The 20,222-nt window shown below is 38.8% G+C and overlaps 1 protein-coding gene and 1 non-coding gene across 2 annotated transcripts; one reads left to right on the plus strand and one right to left on the minus strand.

Annotated features, from left to right (window-relative positions):
• The first annotated feature begins 693 nt into the window (after nucleotides 1-693).
• MMGT1 (membrane magnesium transporter 1) lies at nucleotides 694-12,853 on the plus strand. The gene is made up of 4 exons (XM_008159133.3): nucleotides 694-962; nucleotides 4,865-4,917; nucleotides 10,255-10,358; nucleotides 12,456-12,853. Exons 1-4 carry the CDS (start codon nucleotides 884-886, stop codon nucleotides 12,613-12,615), a joined length of 396 nt encoding a protein of 131 aa, XP_008157355.1. The 5' UTR covers nucleotides 694-883; the 3' UTR covers nucleotides 12,616-12,853.
• LOC114228908 (small nucleolar RNA SNORA27) lies at nucleotides 5,987-6,113 on the minus strand. Its single transcript, XR_003615012.1, has one exon. It is a non-coding gene; the product is annotated as a small nucleolar RNA SNORA27 (small nucleolar RNA).
• Nucleotides 12,854-20,222: the final 7,369 nt, after the last annotated feature.

The following is a 20,222-nucleotide window of genomic DNA, read 5'->3' on the forward strand; positions in this document are numbered from 1 at the left end:
ATAGTGCATTTTATTTTGATGAGAGAGAGAGAGACAGAGGGAGATAGAGACAAGATGGGCCTGCCTTTTTAGCATCCATACATTCCTCCCCTATCATTTATCCCTAATGTAAACTCGTTCTCTTCATTACAAAACACTCCGGCTGTGCTACCAATTTGCGCGGGAATCATTCTTAAAGACCTTTTGATGGTAAGGATGAGGGAACTAACTTTGCCCCGAGGGTGCCACGTGTCTTGGGCTCCAAATACCCTGGATGTTTTCCTTTGCACCCTACCCGCCTCCTCGCTTTCACACTCTTGCCTCCTCCCATAGTGCCAGTCCGCAAAAGGCCGAAGCATAGGGAAAGCCAACACACACACAAAGGACACAGCTTGAGGGAAAAGCAACAAACAAAACAAGCTAACAAACCGAAAATCCCCTGCCGGTGACAGAAACCCGGTAAACACCACCTCCAGGCCCCCGCCCCTCTGCCACACCCAGGCCTCTCCACCGTCCCTCAGCCGCCTCTCCATAGGCCCCGCCCCTTGCCCCTTGTCAGCGCTTAGTTTCCTCTCAGCTTCCCCATTGGTCCACTTTTGCCCCTCCTTTTAAGCCCCATCCCTCCCAGCCGCTCCTCCCCTTTCAGAGAGGCGGTGCTACGCTACGCAGGCTGTCTCACTGGCGGACCTCCCTCCTCCCACCCGCCGCCCTGCTTTCCCCTCCTTCCCCGCATTTCTGTTTCCGCTTTCTGAAGGCTCTTTAGGTTTCCCACCTCTGTGAGACACTTCGCGCCCAGTGGTCCAGTGACGTCATTTTTCTGCGCTGCGTAGACAACCACCTTTGGGAGAGGGAATTGCTTTGCCGCCCTTCGCTGCTTTCCTTGGGCTGCTGCTCCTCGGGAATAATGGCACTGTCACTGTGGAAGGGGCTGGTGGGCATTGGCCTCTTTGCCCTAGCACACGCGGCCTTTTCTGCTGCTCAGCGTAAGTGCCTGCGGGACACAGGAAGGGTCATTAGAGACCTTAGAGTTTGGGGTGACTACAAGAAACGGTGCGGGGCTCCCCAGTGGTAGATTGAAGCAACGTTAGAAGTGGGTGTCTGGGAGAGGGCTCAGAGCTTGACAGGCGCACTGCCTGGCATGCAAAGAGGGAGTCTGAGAATCCAGGATAAGTGATGTCAGATCTAGCGCTGGGCTGATCAGGCAAAGTGTCAGATTGAGGACCTCGGATGCTCATGGTCCTATGACAGCTAGGTGGACAGCATCTTGGGCACTCCTGGGCTGTTCAGGCAGTGACTGAGAAGTTAAGTGACCATTTGCCTCAGGTAGGGACTAGTACAGGGGAAAGAGCACTGGACCGGGAGTCAGGAGGGCAGGTTCTTAAAAACCTGCTTTGCCGCTAAATCTGTGACCTTGGGTGAGACATGTCACAGAGAGTGACAGAAAGTTTAAATGAAAAAAAGTTGAAGTACTTTATCGTACAGATAAAATGATATCATCAAGTTGGAATCCAGCAGAGAATGCTGTGCAATCTTGAAACAGTTGATCTGTTTTGACATCTTCCCTTCTAGACCAAGGGTCAGCAGTCTCGGGCTTGTAGGCCAAATGCAGCCTCCCTCCTGTTTTCGTAGTGAGCTAATAATGTTTTTACATTTTTTATTTGTTGGGGTGGAAAATCAAAAGAATATCATTTTATGATCCATGACAGTTATATAAAATCGAAGTTCCAATGTCCATTTATGAAGTTTTATTGGCACACAGCCATACCCATTCATCTAGGTATTGTCTGTCTGCTTTCTAAGGGCAGAGTTGAGTTTGTGGTAAAAACAGAATGGCCTGTAAATCCTAAAATATTTATTATCGGACCCTTTACAGGTAAAGTAGGCTGACCCCAGTCCTAGCCTCTAGAGCCCATGAGTGCAGGGACAATGTTTATTTTGTGTTCTTTGCTGTAATTTCAGTGGCTAGCACAGTATGTACTCAATAAATCTGTTGAATGAAGTAAATGAGTTCAAACATGAACTTCATTTCTTTATTTGCTGGATTGCTTTCCTTATTTAGGAATAAAGTAGAAAATGAAATGTGAATTCCTTCAAAGCTCCATTTTTTTTCAAGTTAAAACCTTTTGTTCTGTTTATTATATATAATTTAAATTATCCAATTATTTTAACCACTGATTACATACATGTATTGTGACATTGTATGAAGGAAATGCAAATTATTTGTTAAATAAATTTTTATTTAAAAGTTTTAGATTTACAGCAAAGTTGCAAAGATACTACAGAGAGTGATCCCTCACTTAGTTTCCACCATTGGTAACATATTACCTGGTATATTGTCACAACTGAAAAACTGACATTGGTATATTACTATTAACTGAAGTCTAGCTTTTATTTGCATTTCACCAGTTTTGACGTTAATGTCCTTTTTCTGTTCTAGGAGTCAATCCAGGGTATCACGTTACATTTATTTGTCATGTTTCCCCAGTCTCCTCTGTTCTGTGCTCCAGCTTTAATGACAATAATAATAACTAACATTATTAAGAGCTTATCAAGTGCCAGGAACTGAACTAAGCATTTTACTTGTATTATATAATTCAGTCCTACCAAAAGCCCTTTGAGGTAGCTATTATTGTTGCTATCATCTTTGAAAGATGAAGAAATTGAGACAGACACCTAGGAAACTTGCACAAAAGTACAGAGATAAGAAAGTACAATTTGGGCCAAGGATTTAAAGACAAGGAATTTGACTAGAGCATATGTGCTACACTACTTTATGAAATCCAGTCTCTGGGAATTGGTTGAAATTGCATCGTTCTTAGGTGCTAGAGCAGGGGTAGGGGACCTTTTCTCTGCCAAGGGCTATTTGGATATTTATAACATCATTCGAGGGCCATACGAAATTATCAACTTAACAATTAGCCTGCTATATTTGGTTAAACATTTAATTAACTCACCTCCAATGCCTTGGCAGGGACAGACCAAATTATTTTGAGGGCCTCTTACGGGCCACGGGCCAGACGTTCCCCACCCCTGTGCTAGTGGTGCAGTAAGTGATGCCCTGAGGGAGTTCAGTGGCAAATGGAGAAACAAATGGGTCAGAAATAATCACAATAAAGTGATATAAATGCCATTCTAAAAGTATGTAAAAGTACTTCGAGTTGGGGCAATTCTAGAGCCTTGTTGGCTCAAGTGTGGTCAACAAACCAGCATGATCTTAATCACTTGGGAGCTAGTTAGAAATGCCTGCTCCAGATCTACTGAAACCAAATCTGCATTTCAGTCAGATCTCCTGGTGATTTGCATGCACATTCCTTTGAGAAGCAGTGCCCTAGAGGAGGGGAGGATTCTGTGCTGCAGCATTTTCTACCATGGGCTTCAGCTGTAAAATTTTAAGATCCTGGAGCAAGATCATTGAAGTTCAGCCCCTTAGTTTTACCGATGTGGAAGTACCTGGTTAAAGGTAGTGTTAGAGAGTCAGATTAGACTTCAAGCAATGAAGAAGCTAGCTGGGATCTGAACAGACAGTAGGAAGTTAGGCGAAACCTACTTTTGGTATTGGTTTGATTTTTCTTTTACATTTGTCCTTATGATAAACTCTGTAAGAAAGAACTCTGGAAATATCTCTAAACAAATTCTCTTTTAAGAGCCAATCATATTTACTCACAACTATTTGGCTTCTTTAGTTTACAATACATTGTTAAATAGGGATTGTGCAAGCTTCATATAGAATTAGGATTTTATATTTTTACTAGAGGCCTGGTGCACCAATTCGTGCACTGGTGGGGTCCCTCGGCCTGGCCTGTGGAGATCAGTGGACCTCCATGCTGCCACAGCCCGGCCTTACCTGCCAGCTTATCGGGCTCCAGCCCAATGTCCGCATTAATCACACTACTTCGTGCTGTGCGGGAAGTGGCAGGTGGGCGTGGAGGAGCCCAAGCTTGAACTGGATGCTGTGCTGCTCCGGCTCATTCCAGTTCTGCTGCACCTGCTGCAGGCTTGCGCCCAGTCAGTCCTGATTGGGAGAGGCTCGCGCCCCCAGCCGTGAGCCCTGCATCTGGTGCCCGTTGATCAGCTGAGCAGCGCTCCTGCTGTGGGAGCACACTGACCACCAGGGGGAAGCTCCTGCGTCGAGTGTCTGCCCCCTGGTGGTCAGTGCGTATCATAGTGACCCATTGACCAATTGTTCGGTTGTTCAGTCATTTGGTTGCTTAGGCTTTTATATATATAGATAACAGAGGCAGAAATTTATGTCCTGGATTTTTTCCTATCCCACCACTGCCTCAGCATATTCTCCCAGGAAAAACATTTCCCTACCAATTAAATGTGATGGTGATGTTATATCAGAGTGGAGATTTCTGTAAGCTTATTAATTTTAAAATAATTGTGATTTCTTTGACCAGTTAATGAAAGAAATGATTTGTTTCAGAGAATTCTAGTTTTCCTGTGGTAATGAAAGAAAAATTATGTATGTTTCTTCCTCATACTTGCTTACTTTTTACTCTTTTTTAAAACTATAAAACTCTTAAATGTTTATTGTTGAAAGTATTACATATGTCTTTCCCCCCTTTGACCTCTTCTAGCCCACTCCCACCCCAGGCCTTCACCACTATTGCCTATGTCTATGGGTTATGCATATATGCATACAAGTTCTATACCTTTCACTCTTACCTCATATTTTCAGGGTACAAAGCAGGTTATGGTTAGAATTCAATAGCTCAAGATCAGGCTGATTACCTTAGAAGACAGAGGTTTTTGAGGAATCCAGGATTAGCATTACTTTATGTAGCATATAAGTAAGCTGCTTCTTTGGTATATTGATTTGCTTGCATTTTAAGGAAAAAATATTAGCTAAAATTTTTTTAATGGTGTGCTTCTGGTTTTATAGATCGTTCTTATATGCGATTAACGGAAAAGGAAGATGAATCACTGCCAATAGATGTAAGTTGGTCATTTATATTCTATTAACATAGATTTAAAAAATTAACCATATACTTTATAATAGTATTTTTACTGATTTTTATTATATTAAAAAATTTCAGACATGAAATTACATCTGTTCTCTATTTTTTATGCATTCTGTTTGGTTTCTAGAACTATATTTTAAATAGTCTTTATAGAAGTTGCTCTTCCATAGTCAGAGATGCACTTAAAAAGTTGAATGTTTGACTTCATTTTTAAAATCTTCACCCCAGAATATGTTTTCATTGATTTTAGAGAGAGAGAGGAAGGGGGAGAGAGAGAAAGAGAGAGAAGAAAGAAACATCAATCAGTTGTGTCTGGTACCCCCCACCAGGGATTGAACCTGCAACCTAGATATGTGTCCTGACTGGGAATAGAACCTGCAACCTTTTGGTGTACCAGACGACGCTCCAACCAACTGAACCACTCCGCCAGGGCTTTGACTTCATTGTGTTGTTTTTTTTTTAAAATTTCTTGTTATATAAAGTTTAAGAACAAGCAAAACTAACAAAACATTGATTAGGAACATATACATAGGAGGTAAAATTAAAGAAAAACAAGGAAGTGTTATTTATTTTATTTATTTATTTCTAATACAGAAATTCTTATAAATGCTTCATAAAAAATAAAACCAAATTCAAAAAAACTTTTGGCAGTTTCAATTATTAAATAAACCATGAACCCTTTACCCACAGATAGGGTAAGTTAACAGACCCCAAAACACTAAATAATTTAACCTAAACCAGATCGCTAATAACATTTGTAACTTATTAAACAACTTCTTCTTCTTTTAAAAATATATTTTATTGGTTTTTTACAGAGAGGAAGGGTGAGGAATAGAGAGCTAGAAACATCGACCAGCTGCCTCCTGCACACCCCCTACCAGGGATGTGCCCATAACCAATGTACATGGCCTTGACCGGAATCAAACCTGGGACTTTTCAGTCCACAGACCGATGCTCTATCCACTGAGCCAAACCGGTTTCGGCTAAACTTCTTTTTATACTTTGGAAACTTGAACTGCCTAATACCAAATCCTGTAAGTCTATTTTGTTTCCTCTGACGGGATACAAAACAAACACCCCGTTTGCTTGAGTTTTAAAAGGATATTTCCTTTGCCCCACTTGAATGACCAATAAAGACATAAGTCCAATTGGCAAAGTGAAAAGGGGGTATATTTTAAGCTAAAATGATATGTGTGAATTTCACACACAATTTTTCTCTTTATTGGATTTTAAATTACAAAATAGTAAGTCCTTTGTAACAGAATCAAACAATAACTGTAAAAACTAAAACAGATCCCATTAAAAAAACCTGACTCCATTGCTCAGCATTTCTACTTCTATTCTGAATAGTTTGTATGGTACAGTACACTTTTCTTCCTATGCATAAACAACATTATCTTTATTTATGTCTGTATAATTTTAGCTAATCAAAACAGAGAGGTTTTCTTTTAAAAAGTTATTATGCATGGGTATATATATATATATATATATATATATATATACATATATACCTATATATGTGTGTGTGTGTAGTTTTTGTTTGTTTTTTAAAACATACTTTTATTGATTTTTTTTTAGAGAGAGAGGAAGGGAAAGGGAGAGAGATATATAAGTATCAATGAGAGAGAATATTGATTGGCTGCCCCTGCATGCCCCCACCAGGGATCGAGCCAGAAACCCAGTCATGTGGGAATCAACACCTCTTGTTACATGGGTCTATGCTTAACCACTGAGCAATACCACTGGGCTATTTATAGTTCTATAATTAGATTTTTTATTACTTAATTTATCTTGACATATTTTCATGACTATTTACAGATTTACCACATTCTTGTTAATAGTGCCTATGATTGCATTGCATGAAAGTGGTTGTGGAACACTGGTGGTAGGAATGTAAACTGGTATAACATATGACATTAGGTTTTAATTTAGATTAAGTAATAGCTTGTGGCTAATTTTGCCTTTAGTTGTATGTGATTAAGGATATGGTAAATGTGGCTATTAACTTGTTCTCCCATCACTTTTGATTTGTGATAGATGAACACACATTCATTTATGTCTGTTTAAAATAACTTTCTTCCGGCCCTGACCAGTTTGGCTCAGTAGATAGAGTATCAGCCTGCAGACTGAAGGGTCCCAGGTTTGATTCCAGTCAAGGGCACATGCCTGGGTTGCAGGCTCGATCCCCAGTGGGGGATGTGCAGGAGGCAGCCGGTCAATGATTCTCTCTCATCATTGATGTTTCTATCTCTCTCCCTCTCTCTTCTTCTCTGAAATTGGTAAAAACATTTTAAAAAATAACTTTCTTCTGTTTAAAAATTAGAAAATTTTAAAAATAGATGAAATCACAATCAAGAAAATAAAATATGCCTATAAATTCATGTCAGTTAATGTCAAGCATGCAACTTTTTGCTTGCACAACTTGTTTGGAAAGCAGTTTAATGCTACCTAATACAGTTGAATATGTGTACACGCTACACCAGTGATTCTAGTTTCATGCACCAGGATATATACACAAGGATATCCATATTGACATTGTAAAAGTAACACACAGAAAACAGCCCACATAATCATCAAAAGTGAAATGGATAAATTGTGCTATCTATATATATAAAAGGCTAATATGCTAAGTCTCCAACCATCTGACTGGTCGCTATGATGCTAACTGACCACCAGGGGGCGGATGCTCAATGCAGGAGTTGCACTGGCCATTTACAGAGAAACAGCACCGTGGACCTGGCGCCCACAGAGCAATACTCAGCTTCCCCCATGTGGGACACAGGCCCTGCCACCACCCCAGAGCAAAAGCCCACCAAATCGCAGCTGATGCTGCTGAGACCCCATGGCGCAAAATGCAGCCCACAGCCCAGCCCAGCCCAGAAATAGTGGTGGTGGGAGCTGGGTAATGATGTCACGTAGCAACGCCCAGCTTCCTCTCCCTAGTGCAGTGATGGCGAACCTATGACATGCGTGTCAGCACTGACACGCGTAGCCATTTCTTTTTTTTCTTAAATATATTTTATTGATTTTTTTACAGAGAGGAAGGGAGAGGGATAGTTAGAAACATCGATGAGAGAGAAACATCGATCTGCTGCCTCCTGCACACTCCCTACTAGGTATGTGCCCGCAACCAAGGTACATGCCCTCAACTGGAATCGAACCTGGGACCCTTGAGTCTTCAGGCCGACGCTCTATCCACTGAGCCAAACCGGCTAGGGCACGCGTAGCCATTTCTGATGACATGTGGCCGCTGAGGCGGCCACATGCTGAGGATGAAACATTTGCGAAATAATGTTTTTTCCTCAAAGTGACACACTACCCGAGTTATGCTCAGTTTTTTGGTGAAGTTTGACACACCAAGCTCAAAAGGTTGCCCATCACTGCCCTAGTGACTAGCCTCCTTGGAGTTTCTTCAGCCCAGGAACACGACTTGCTTTATAGCCAGGTGCAAACATTTTACACTTTAACCAAATGTCTGTGAAGCATTTTCCTGTGCCTCATCTCATTTGATCCTCACAGAAGTCTTGGAGTAGGTAGATAGGAGACTCGGTAGAGTCCTATTTTCTTTTCATTAGCCAGAAAACGGGGATTTAGAAAGTTTAAAAACTTGACCCGACTAAAAAGAAGTAAGAAATGGTGGATCTTGAAAATGACTTCAGGTTTTCTCACTGCGCAGAATATAGTCAAACACTGCTGCAGTTAAATATTTTACCTTTTGTTCTCCCTGCATGATCTATAATAATAATCTGCTTCATGTGATATTTACTGCTGTGTTGCTGATAGTTACCTTAAAGGAAAAGTTGGGGTGCTTCACTGGTCTGGAAAAAGTTTAGCTAAATCAGAAAGCAGGTCTAATTCTATATATAAAAGGCTAAGTTGACTTGTGCATGTGTGATACATATAAAGCTCTTGCTGGTGCCAATTGCACATGTGTGTTTCGATCTTTCATTGTTGATTGTGAATTTGGTTGACACTTCTATTATAGAGAAAGGGCAAATAGAGATATTAAAATATTTCTCCTAATTAATTTCCTTTCAATGTGCACAAATCTGTACACCAGGCCGCTAGTTTTCATATAATGGAATACAAAACACAGTGAAAATGAATGGACCACAAAAGGGATGAAACTCACCAAAAATTATTCAAAGTGTGGAAAAGTAAGCAATATATGTTTTAGAGGTACACACACAACTGGTAAAATTATAAAGAAAAGCAAAGAATAGATTAATACACAATTTGGGACAGTAGTTAACTTTGAGAGAGAGGGTGAAGAATATAATTGCAGAGGGACACATGGGACTTGAAAGGTACTGGTAATATTCTGTTTCTTAAGCTGGGTGGAGGGTAAGAGTGTTCTTTTTATAAAAAAATATATTTCTTTTATTGATTTTACAGAGGAAGGTGAGAGGGAGAGAGATAAGAGTATTTTTATACTCTACTAGAGGCCTGGTGCACGACATTTGTGCACTGGGGTGGGGTCCCACAGCCAGGCCTGTGCCCTCTTGCAGTCTGGGACCCCTCAGGGGATGTCTGCCTGCTGGCTTAGGCCCACTACCCCGTGAGGTCCTTAGCACTGCCAAGGAGGTGGGAGAGGCTGCTGCCACCGCTGCTGCACTTGCCAGCTGTGAGCCTGGCTTCTGGTTGAGCAGTGCTCCCACTGTGGGAACACACTGACCACCAGGGGGCAGCTCCTGCATTGAGCGTCTGCCCCCGGTGGAGTGTGCTCATCATTCAGTTGATTTGCATATTAGCCTTTTATTATATAGGATGATATTTAACAATAATACATTAAAAATTCTTAGTTGCTTTTGGAAGCAAATAGTAGTTGATAACTGAGTTTTGAATGGCTCAGTACCTGTTTTTTTAAAAAAATATTTTTATTGATTTCAGAGAGGAAAGGAGAGGAAGAGAGAGATAGAAACATCAATGATGAGAGAGACCCATCAATTGTCTGTCTCCTGCACGCCCCCTACTGGGGATCGAGCCTGCAACCTGGGCATGTGCCCTTGACCAGAATCTAACCCAGGACCCTTCAGTCCACAGGCCAACGCTCTATCCACTGAGCCAAGCTGGCTAGGGCTCAGTACCTGTTTTTGCTATTTGAGCAAAACCCACAAGTATTTTTGTAGCCAATCCACAGAATTTATAGATTTTATAGTGTTTAAGTCCAAATCTTTAAACTGAGAATTGACTCCTTGATGAGATCTGGGAGAAATACATGTTAGAGGCTAAAATTTTATGGAGATAAAATTGTAAATGTTTATAATAATACTTGTATTTATTTAGTAATCTTTAATCTTTATGCTTACAGATAGTTCTTCAGACACTTCTGGCCTTTGCGGTTACCTGTTATGGTATAGTTCATATTGCAGGGGAGTTTAAAGACATGGATGCCACTTCAGAACTAAAAAATAAGTAAGTTTTCCCCTTTTCGTAAGTGTTTAATTTCTTGAGTTTTGCTTCATTTACATAAATGTATGTGTTCTGGTACTTAAAAGTTGGTTTTTACATTTTGATTATACAATATGTCTGTGTAATGAAATCAAGATATTGAGGCACTGTTTGATATGATAGGAAAAACAGAAGTTGAATGATAGGCCATTGACATTAGAATAAGATGTTGTGTTTGCTTAAAATTACTTATTGGTTGTTTGGATAGATAGGTGGATGGAAATAGATATATAGGAAGATAGTCCCTCAGAAATTTTTTTCCTTCCCTCCATCTCCTTCCTTCTCTTTGCTTTCCTTTCCTTCCTTCCCTTTTTCCTCTTTTTGTCCTCTGACTCAGCTCTCTCTTTGGAAGAATAAGGGATTTTCTGTTTCCTTTATTACTTGAACCTAATCTGTGACATAAACTCTGTTCTCAGGCCCTTTTCTACCGCTGTATTAAAGTATATTTCTTATTCTGCTTTCTTTTTTTTCCTGTACTTCTTCTAAGCTATTTTTGTGAACTTTGCTTGCTTTTCTTTCCGATATGTCTTTTTTTTTTAAAGACTTTTTATTGATTTTTAGAGCGAGAGGAAGGGAGAGTAGAGAGAAACACCGATGTGAAAGTGAAACGTTGATCAACTGCCTCCTGCATGTCCTCACCTGCAACCTGGGCTTGTGCCCTGAAGGGGAATTGAACTGGCAATCTTTTAGTGCATGGAATAATCCCCAACCAACTGAGCCACACTGGCCAGGGCAATATTTCTTTTATAAAATCATCCTTTAGCTTTGTTCATTTCCATCTCTGGACTTTACTTCACTTTCTTTATTCTTGAAAATTTAACCTTTTATAATATTTTCTTAGGAGGATTCACAATAAACATTTATGTGTTAGAGGAAAATCTACCTCTTTTTACTTTACATTTTAAATAGTCACATCTCAGGTTTCCTGTTTTATGTGGGGATGTACTTGGATTTTTAGGTGGGCTGACTTTGAGATTTGAGTTTTTATCAAAGGAAGAAGTCTTTTTTTTCCAGGAAACTCATATTTAGAAACAAACCAACACTAAAAGCCATACACTTAGGTGATTGTGAACTTTCTTAGACCACATATCTCTCACTGGAGAAGAAAGGATACACCACTGTAATCACCCACTGCTGTTCTTACAGAGTCTACTAAGAATCACAGGCAAAGGGCCAGGAAAGAAAGAAGTAAAACAGAATGGCATTAAATAGGTGGTAGCAAAATATGATTTTATTAGGTGGTAAATATATGAATTTGGACAACAGCAGGTACAGAAAAACCAAAGAAATTTAAGGAATTTTTGTGTGATCTTTGAACTATGTTTAGAAAACAGGTCTTTCAGATGATCATAGGGCTTGGATAGTGATGGCCAAATGAGGCTAATCAAAGGTACAATCTCTGTACTGTTTTTTTAAAAAGACTGTTTGGCATGAGCTTATGTTAGATCTACAGAGGTGATTAAAGTTGAGTAACTACAGACAGTCCTCGGGTTACATCGGACTCAATGTACGTCGTTTCATGGTTATGTGGCCATCTCCCATTTATTTATAAAAAAAAAAGTTCTGACATTTCGACATATGTACATATGTGCTATGTTTTTTATTATTTATTTACCACAAGTAAAGGCCAGGAATTGTTATCTTTCTTTTAATTTTTTTTTACTGTTTCGCTTCATTACTGCTGTGTATGTGCTCCATGTGAGTGACGTAGATGCTTATGTAGGTGGGTTCCGACTTATGGCGAAATCGCATTAAGTCGCTCCGTAGGAATGGATCTCCAACGTCACCCAAGGACCTACTGTACTTGTGTTATTCATAAGTGTACTGGAAGGACTGGTTGAATTTAAAAATTCTATGGCTGTATATTGCTTTCCCAGGTTTCTTATTTTCCTTATACAAGAAAGAAATGAGATACAGTATGATTACCATTTATGGTCTGGTTCATGGATTTAAACATAGTTTTAAATATAACCCATAGCAAATTCACCAGAAGTCTGCTTATTTTCAAATAGCCTTTTTATAAGGATATATCTAAAATTGATGCTTTTTTTTTCTTTTAAGGGCATTTGACACATTAAGGAATCACCCATCATTTTATGTATTTAATCATCGTGGTAGAGTACTGTTCCAGCCTTCAGATACAACAAATTCTTCAAATCAAGATGCGTTGTCCTCTAACACATCGTTGAAGTTACGAAAACTTGAATCCCTGCGTCGTTAAGATTTTTACAAATCATAACAACAGTACAGGACACAGAGTTGGAATATTGGAGTTTGGAGTATAAAACACTCCCCCCATCAGTATTTATATTGATCTTTTAGATCTAACTAAAACAAGTCTATGGCCCTTGTTTGTACACTGTAATCAAATTATTTTTTTTGGAGAATTTCAAGATTTATTTATTTTTTTAATTGAATTTATTGGGGTGACATTGGTTAATAAAATTATATAAGTTTCAGGTGTACAATTTTATAATGTATCATCTGTATATTGTATTGTGCGTTCACCACCCCAAGTCAAGTCTCTTTCCATTACCATTTATACCCCCTTTACCCTTTTCTATCTTCCCTCACCCCACTCACCCTCTGGTAATCACCATACTGTTGTCTGTGTCTATGAGTTGTTTTTGTTAAATCCTTTCACCTTTTTCACCTAGCCCTCCAACCCCCCTCCCCTCTGACAGCTGTCAATTTGTTCTTTGTATCTGTGAGTTTGTTTCTATTTTGTTTCTTAGTTTATTTTGTTCATTAAATTGCACATATAAGTGGAATAATATGGTACTTGTCTTTCTCTGACTGGCTTATTTTACTTCGCATAATACTCTCCATGTCCATCCATGCTGTCACAAAAGGCAAGATTTCCTTCTTTTTACTGCCAACTAGTAATCCATTTGTAAATGAACCACAGCTTTTTTATCCACTCATCTACTGATGGGCATTTGGGCTGTTTCCATATCTTGGCTACTAAAGGCCCGGTGCACAGATTCGTGCACTGGTCGGGGGAGTGGCCTGCTGGAATTGGCTCACTGTGGGAGTGCCATTCATCCTGGTCAGCTGAGTGGCTGTGGACTCGCCCTCTGAGTGATTGCTGAACGAGGAAATTCGTCTGAGCTGATATTTCGGGGTAATGTCTTGGGTAAAGGCATGTTCTGTGTCCTGGAGGGACCTGGCGGAGAGCTTGCACCCCAAAGCCACTCAATGAATTTCCTTGATGTGTGATGCCAGGTCGGTGACACCATTGGTGATGTTCAGGACAGCCGTGCTCCAGGATCCTCAGCTATCAGGACAGCCTTCCTTGTGGGTCCACAGTCACATCCCTCTTGCCATCCACCTATGCTAGCTCCCCATGCTCTTTCTAGAACATACCTTAGAGGGCCTGCATCAGCTGGTGGGGTCAGGCCAGAGTCTGGGTTGTCTCAGGTATTTGATAGGTGCAGAGATTCGGCCTCACCCTAAGCCTGCTAGTGGCTGCTCCCACTGCAGGAGCAGCTGCTCATCCCGGTCAGCCAAGCAGCACTCCCACTGTGGGAGTGCACTGACCACCACGGGGGCAGCTCCTGCATTGAGCATCTTCCCCGTGGTGGTCAGTGTGTGTCATAGTGACTGGTCGATGGGTCGTTCTGGTTGTTCCACAGTTTGGTTGCTGGGCTTTTATATACTGTATATACATTGTAAATAGTGCTGCAATGAACATCAAGTTATTGATGCAGTATAAATTATTTGTGAAAGGAGCCCTTGATCTTTCATAGCAAGAATTCTTTTTTTCATTTACAACAAATTGACATCTTTTGTAACAGTCACTGTTTTGAACACATTTCTTTGGGGAAAATGTGTGGGTTTTTTTTTTTTTTGGCAATTATTTTCTCAGATTTCTTTTCTTTGCACTACAGTTTTTAGGATCCTTTTGGAAACAGTGTGACTACTGCGTTTTGCAGTATTAATGGTAATAAAATGGTCTTCATTTCTTTTTTTTTTTAATTTGGTCTTCATTTCTTAACAAAAAATTGACTTCTCTAAAGAGATTTAAAAAGGTGACATTTTTTATTATTCCCCCTAAAAAGTGGCTCTGCTTCAATAGATACTTGCCAGTTTTTAATTTATCTATGACTTCGCACTCCACCTAACTCCCATGTACCATCTAACATCAGCTGTCTTGTTTCATCACTTCTCTAGGGTTCTCTGTGCAGTGAGAAATTTTTTTGTCAGAAATTCTTTTTCATAACAAACATATTTATATTTAACACACTCAACTTCCTGTAAAGCTACTTGTGTTCTCTTCATTTAACTGTAAAAATTTCCCTAATTGGTTAAATAGTGTAAGAATAATTGTAGATACACCAAAATGAACCTTTGTGATTTAATTACCCTGCCTATGTAGAGTAATATTAACCACTGAGGAAAACTGATTACTTGTAATTAGCCAGTTTAACTTATTCAAAATCTTAACTTTATTGCATACTACACTAGTGAATTAGTAAAAATAAATTTCTTGTTAAAGGTAGACTTCACAGAAATTTGGCCCAATATGTTCTAAATATTTGGAGCTAATATATTTTTTAAAAGTTCAGGTCATTTAAGAAATTGTTTTGTAGCTTTTGACTTGTAGCAGGCTTAGAGTTTGCCATCATCATGATATGTTAATACATAGTAGAATTTTTTTTAGAAATAGTAATTTTAGTTTTATGAGGCTGATGATACAGAATAGTGCTTTTTAGAAACTAATTTTAGTTTTAAGGAAATTTTGCTAACTCTTTGATCTGCAGAAAGCTTAACATTTCTTTGTAGAGAACATTGATTTTATTGAATTCTACAGGTATGTAAAATTGGCTTATGTTGAACTGTATAAATGTAAATGGAATATCTATGCAGATTCGAAAAGGAAATGTGCTTTAGGCAAGAGACATGATACCTTTACATTTGATGGCATTTTTTTCCCATTAGGAATGAACCTCAGCTCTTCTATTCTGCCTGGTAATGCATAGCCCCAAAGTAGGTGATCTTTTTTTCATTGGGTTTTTATTGTTTTGTTTAGCTTTGTTTTGCCAACCTAGTCTTTCTGTGGAACACTGACTATGATCTCTAAGGAGAAGAAAGTTATAAATCTTCTGATAACCTAAAATAATTTATAAATTCGTTTAAAATGTTAAGTCAGGGGTTAAAAGTAGTGATAATGAAATCAAAATAGTGTGTGAGAAACCAGCTCCTTATATCAGCTTGTATGCTGTTTCAGATATGACTGGATTCGCAAGAGCCTCATGTTCTCTTGGGGCTGTCTTACCTTCCTAATATGTTTTATAACAACTTTATTAAGATATAATTCACATACCTTACAATTCAGCCATTTAAAATGTATAATTCAGTGGTCTTATAATATAGTCACAAGTTGTGCAACCATGACTACAGTCAATTTGAGAACATTGTCATTACCCCAAAAAGAAACCCTCTACCTTTTAAGCATTCATATCTAATTTTCTCCCAATGCCTCCCAGCCCCGAGCAACCACTAACCTACTTTCAATCTCTATGATTTGCCTTCTGGTCATTTACTATAAATGAATTTATATAATATCTGGTCTTTCATGAGTGGCTTCCTAAATAAGCTTTTGTCATATGTGATATGAGAACTTCTCATCTTAAGGACTGTGACTGCTGTGAAAGGAAGTGTTGGTAAAATCAGTAGATGTAAGGACGGAAGGTCAGATACCTAACAGGTTTCTCATTCAGTCTCATGCTGAATAGTTTTTTCCTCATAACCAAATGTTCATGACATACTACTACTTATAATATTTTGGTTAGTCTCTAGAGTGGATATTGAAATCTTTGCCTGCCTAGTCATGAAATTCCAGCTAAAAATGATGCCGAATAATTTGGCAAATAATTGAGATAGTAGTTTTCAAATGTGTCTCACTTTGCTAGCAGCTTATTTATATACTCAGGGCCAGGTGAACTTCCCAAATTACTTTCCTCCAGTGAATTTCTGCTATCTTTTTCAAGTATGTACTGTAGAACTGAAGTGATTCGGGTGCATTGTAACAGTGCTAAATGGGTTAAGTTCAAATAGACAGTCCATGACTACCTAGGGTAGGGGTGGGGAACCTTTTTTCTGCCAAGGGCCATTTGGATATTTATAACATCATTCACGGGCCATTCAAAATTATCAACTTAAAAATTAGCCTGCTATATTTGGTTAAACATTTAATTAACTCACCCCCAAAGCCTTAACAGGGCCAGACTACATGATTTCACGGGCCTTATACGGCTCAGTCCATGGGCCAGACAGTCCCCACCCCTGACCTAGGGTAAGTCCCAAAAATGTAGTGATGTAAGCTAATTCAGCCTGCAGATGACTGATTTCAGTGACATTCAGAAGTCTAAACTATTGAAAGCTCTCTAGAATATGGGAAGACTCACTTCTTAGTAACCAGGGAGCCAGCCAAATGCTATGAGCTAATGGCTCAGCTGCAGAAAATGTAGAACAGTGAATTGGAGATCTCTGTAACCCCCTAGGGATTGTTTCCTATGCAGTGTAGCTTCTTTTTCAGTGGCATGACAGCATCTTCTTGGCTGTATGTGGCCTGTTTCCATGACATATTGAGCAGTGTTATTTGTTGTGAGCATCAATGCCTATAACATAAGAAAAGCACATTCTTTTGAATATGTTTCCTCTCTTTTAATGACCTGCCCTGTATAATAAATAAATGATTGCATCACCTTCATCCTGTTTAGGGCAGTGGTTTTTTAAATTTTCATATGCTTCTCTGTCCCCAGAAAAGTTTAAGAGTTAATTTTATGACTATTTTTAAATTGATTTTATTTATTTCAGAGAGGGAGAGATAGAAACATCAATGATAAGAGAGAATCATTGATAGGCTGCTTCCTGCATGCCTCACCCTGGGGACCAAGCCTGTAACCTGGGCATGTGCCCTTGACTAGAATCAAACTGTGACCTCCTGGCTCATAGCTCGATGCTCAATCACTGAGCCACACCATCTGGGCTTGACTTTTTTCCAGTGTGATGCTGTTTTACTAAATTCAATGGATACTTTAATTTTTATTGTATATGTAATGTCTTATTGCAATTTTATGATTTTTTAGAGTCAAAATGAATAATCTCATTTTTATTTATAAATTTGTCAAATAACCTTTGGGATATAAGAATTTTGGTCCTTGAGTAACAGTGTCTAATAATTTCATCACAATTTGTTAGATAACCAAACTGCCATTCCAAAATGTCACTTTATACTTAACAGGAAATCATGATTAAAACATTAGGAGGCAAATCTAAAGTTTAATGAAAATCCAAAAGGAAGTTCTGGTTTGCAAAACTTGGCACTTATCTGTAAGTATTTTTTTAAAATAGCACTACCAGTACAGTGGAATCTTGGTTCTCGAACTTAATTTGTTCTGGAAGGCTGTTAGAGAAGCGATTCGTTTGAAAACCAAATCATTTTTCCCATTAGAAGGAATGCAAATTGAATTAATTTGTTCCAGACCCCTAAATGATTCCCTGCTTTAACCTTTCTTAATTACAGTACATGTCTAATGTACTGTTTAATGAATAAACAAACACTTCTTTCTTAAATATATCGAACCACCCCCTACTAGCCTTAGACAATCACTTTCAGCACTCTTTCCAGGGGTATCTTAGGAAGTCATATATTGCACCTTTGGTTTTTCACATATGGTGGCCTCTGAAATGCTGTCACTGGCTAACTGCTTTTTGTTTATCCAATTTAACAACGGTTCTTCTACCTCTTCAATTGCTTTACTGGACCATTTTATCCTTTGTTTGTGGCCTGAGAGATGCTTTCTGTCATGCTGATGTGTAACGTGAAAGCGTTGTCAGGTGGAGAACCAAAGTTAAAACAGAGACTTTTTTTTTTCTGTAAATAACGGTTGAAAACGAAATTGTTTGAGATGAGAGATGTTTGAGAACTGAGGTCTGATTGTATTCAAATCTACCTAAGAATATATAAAATAACCTATTAATCAAGTATTCTTTAAAGAGGAAAAAAGAAAGACATGAATATGGCAAATATGGAAATACATGAATACAGAATCAGATGATACTGAAAGGCATGAAATGAAAACTTGTCCTTTTCTTTCTACTCCTAATACTTCTCTCTAATGATAATCAGCTTAAAGTGTCTTGAATATTCTTTCAGGAAAAAAATTATTTGCCAGTAAATATGTACTTTTTAAAAAAGTTTATGTGAATGGAATCAGATGGTATTATACTCCTCTGTACCTGGCTTTTTTGCTATCTGTCTTATAATATCTTTCAGTATCAGTATATACTGAAATAACTCATTCTTTTTAATAACTGTGATATGCTGATGTATGAATGTGTTATAAATGTTTAAACATTTTTCTATTGCCAAAACATATTGCAGTGAACATACTTGTACATATAATGTAATTATACCAATGGTGTTCATTACTAGCAGTAGAATTGCTGGGTCAAAGGGTATTTTTTATTTCAGTTGTTATTGCCTAATTGTTCTCCAGAAATCTTTGCCCAGCTATACTTCAACATATAATGTATAATAACAAATGTGTAATATGCTAATTAGACTGGACATCCTTCCAGACATCCTTCTTTCTGGACAAAGCCGCAATGGGCGAGGGCCTTGGCAGAGGTGGCAGAGGCCCCCGGCCGTGGCGGCTGGTGGGGGCCAGGGCCAAGGCCCTTGCACAAATTTCGTGCACCGGGCCTCTAGTGTATAACAATTAACTACGAGGCCCATGCCAATACTGGGTTTAGTAAACTTTTTAAAATTTAATAATCTGAAATGAACAAACAAAACAGAAACAGATTTATAGATACAGAGAACAGACTGATGGTTGCCAGAGGGGAGGGAAGTTGGCGGACTGGGTGAAGAAGGTGAAGGGATTGAGAAATACAGATTGGTAGTTATATAGTAGTCATGGGGATGTGAAGTACAGCATATGAAATATAGTACTAATATTGTAATAACTATGTATGGTGATATGTGGGTACTAGACTTCTGAGGGGGATCACTTTATGAAGTATATGATTGTCTAGCTACTATGCTGTACACCTGAAACATACAAATTAATTATGAATTTAAACTGTACTTGAAAAAAAATTTAAAGAAAAGCAATGAGAACACTGGCAAATGTCAAAATCAACAGTTTCAGAACTCTGGAATTAACCAAAGTGTTGCAAAAATTCCTAATAGGGTTCATTTAAAAAAATGGCTAAATCACAATAATAGGAATATTTGTGCTGTTTTAAATTGTTCTCTTCTCATCCTTCTCTCTTCTGCTCCATGATAGCCTTGAAAATCAAGAATCACAACTATTCTGTGAGAATTATTACTATTTAACATGACTGGCAACTCTTCGAAAAGGACATTCTTGGGGTTTGTTCATAATTAAACAGTCTGAGAGCACACTCTGTCTGAACAGCCTATTCACTATTTTGAGGTGCAAGGTAGGAATTCCTGTACTGCAGTGCTGAATAGAAGTGACAAATGTGGGAATCTTATATTGTTTTGATTTTGCGAGGAATGCTTCCAATTTTTCACTACTAGGAATAATATGTCTTATAGATTTTCAGTAGATACCTTCCTAACAAATACTTTTAAGAGAGAGAAATTGATTTGTTGTTCCACTTTATGCATTCATTGGTTGATTATTGTATATGCCCTGACACTAACCCCCTAACTGGGGGATCAAACCTGCAACCTTAGCATATTGGGATGTTGCTCTAACCCCGTGGTTGGCAAAATGTGGCTCGAGAGCCACATGCGGCTCTTTGGCCCCTTGAGTGTGGCTCTTCCACAAAATACCACGGCCTGGGCGA

This window comes from Eptesicus fuscus, chromosome 1, assembly GCF_027574615.1.
Source record: "Eptesicus fuscus isolate TK198812 chromosome 1, DD_ASM_mEF_20220401, whole genome shotgun sequence".
In the NCBI taxonomy this organism is placed as follows: domain Eukaryota; kingdom Metazoa; phylum Chordata; class Mammalia; order Chiroptera; family Vespertilionidae; genus Eptesicus; species Eptesicus fuscus.

Coding starts and splice junctions, on each gene's coding strand:
- MMGT1 (XM_008159133.3), top strand. CDS start 884: ATGGCACTGTCACTGTGGAAGGGGCTGGTGGGCATTGGCCTCTTTGCC. Junction 4,918..10,254: donor ATGAATCACTGCCAATAGAT/GTAAGTTGGTCA, acceptor TTATGCTTACAG/ATAGTTCTTCAGACACTTCT. Junction 10,359..12,455: donor ACTTCAGAACTAAAAAATAA/GTAAGTTTTCCC, acceptor TTTTCTTTTAAG/GGCATTTGACACATTAAGGA.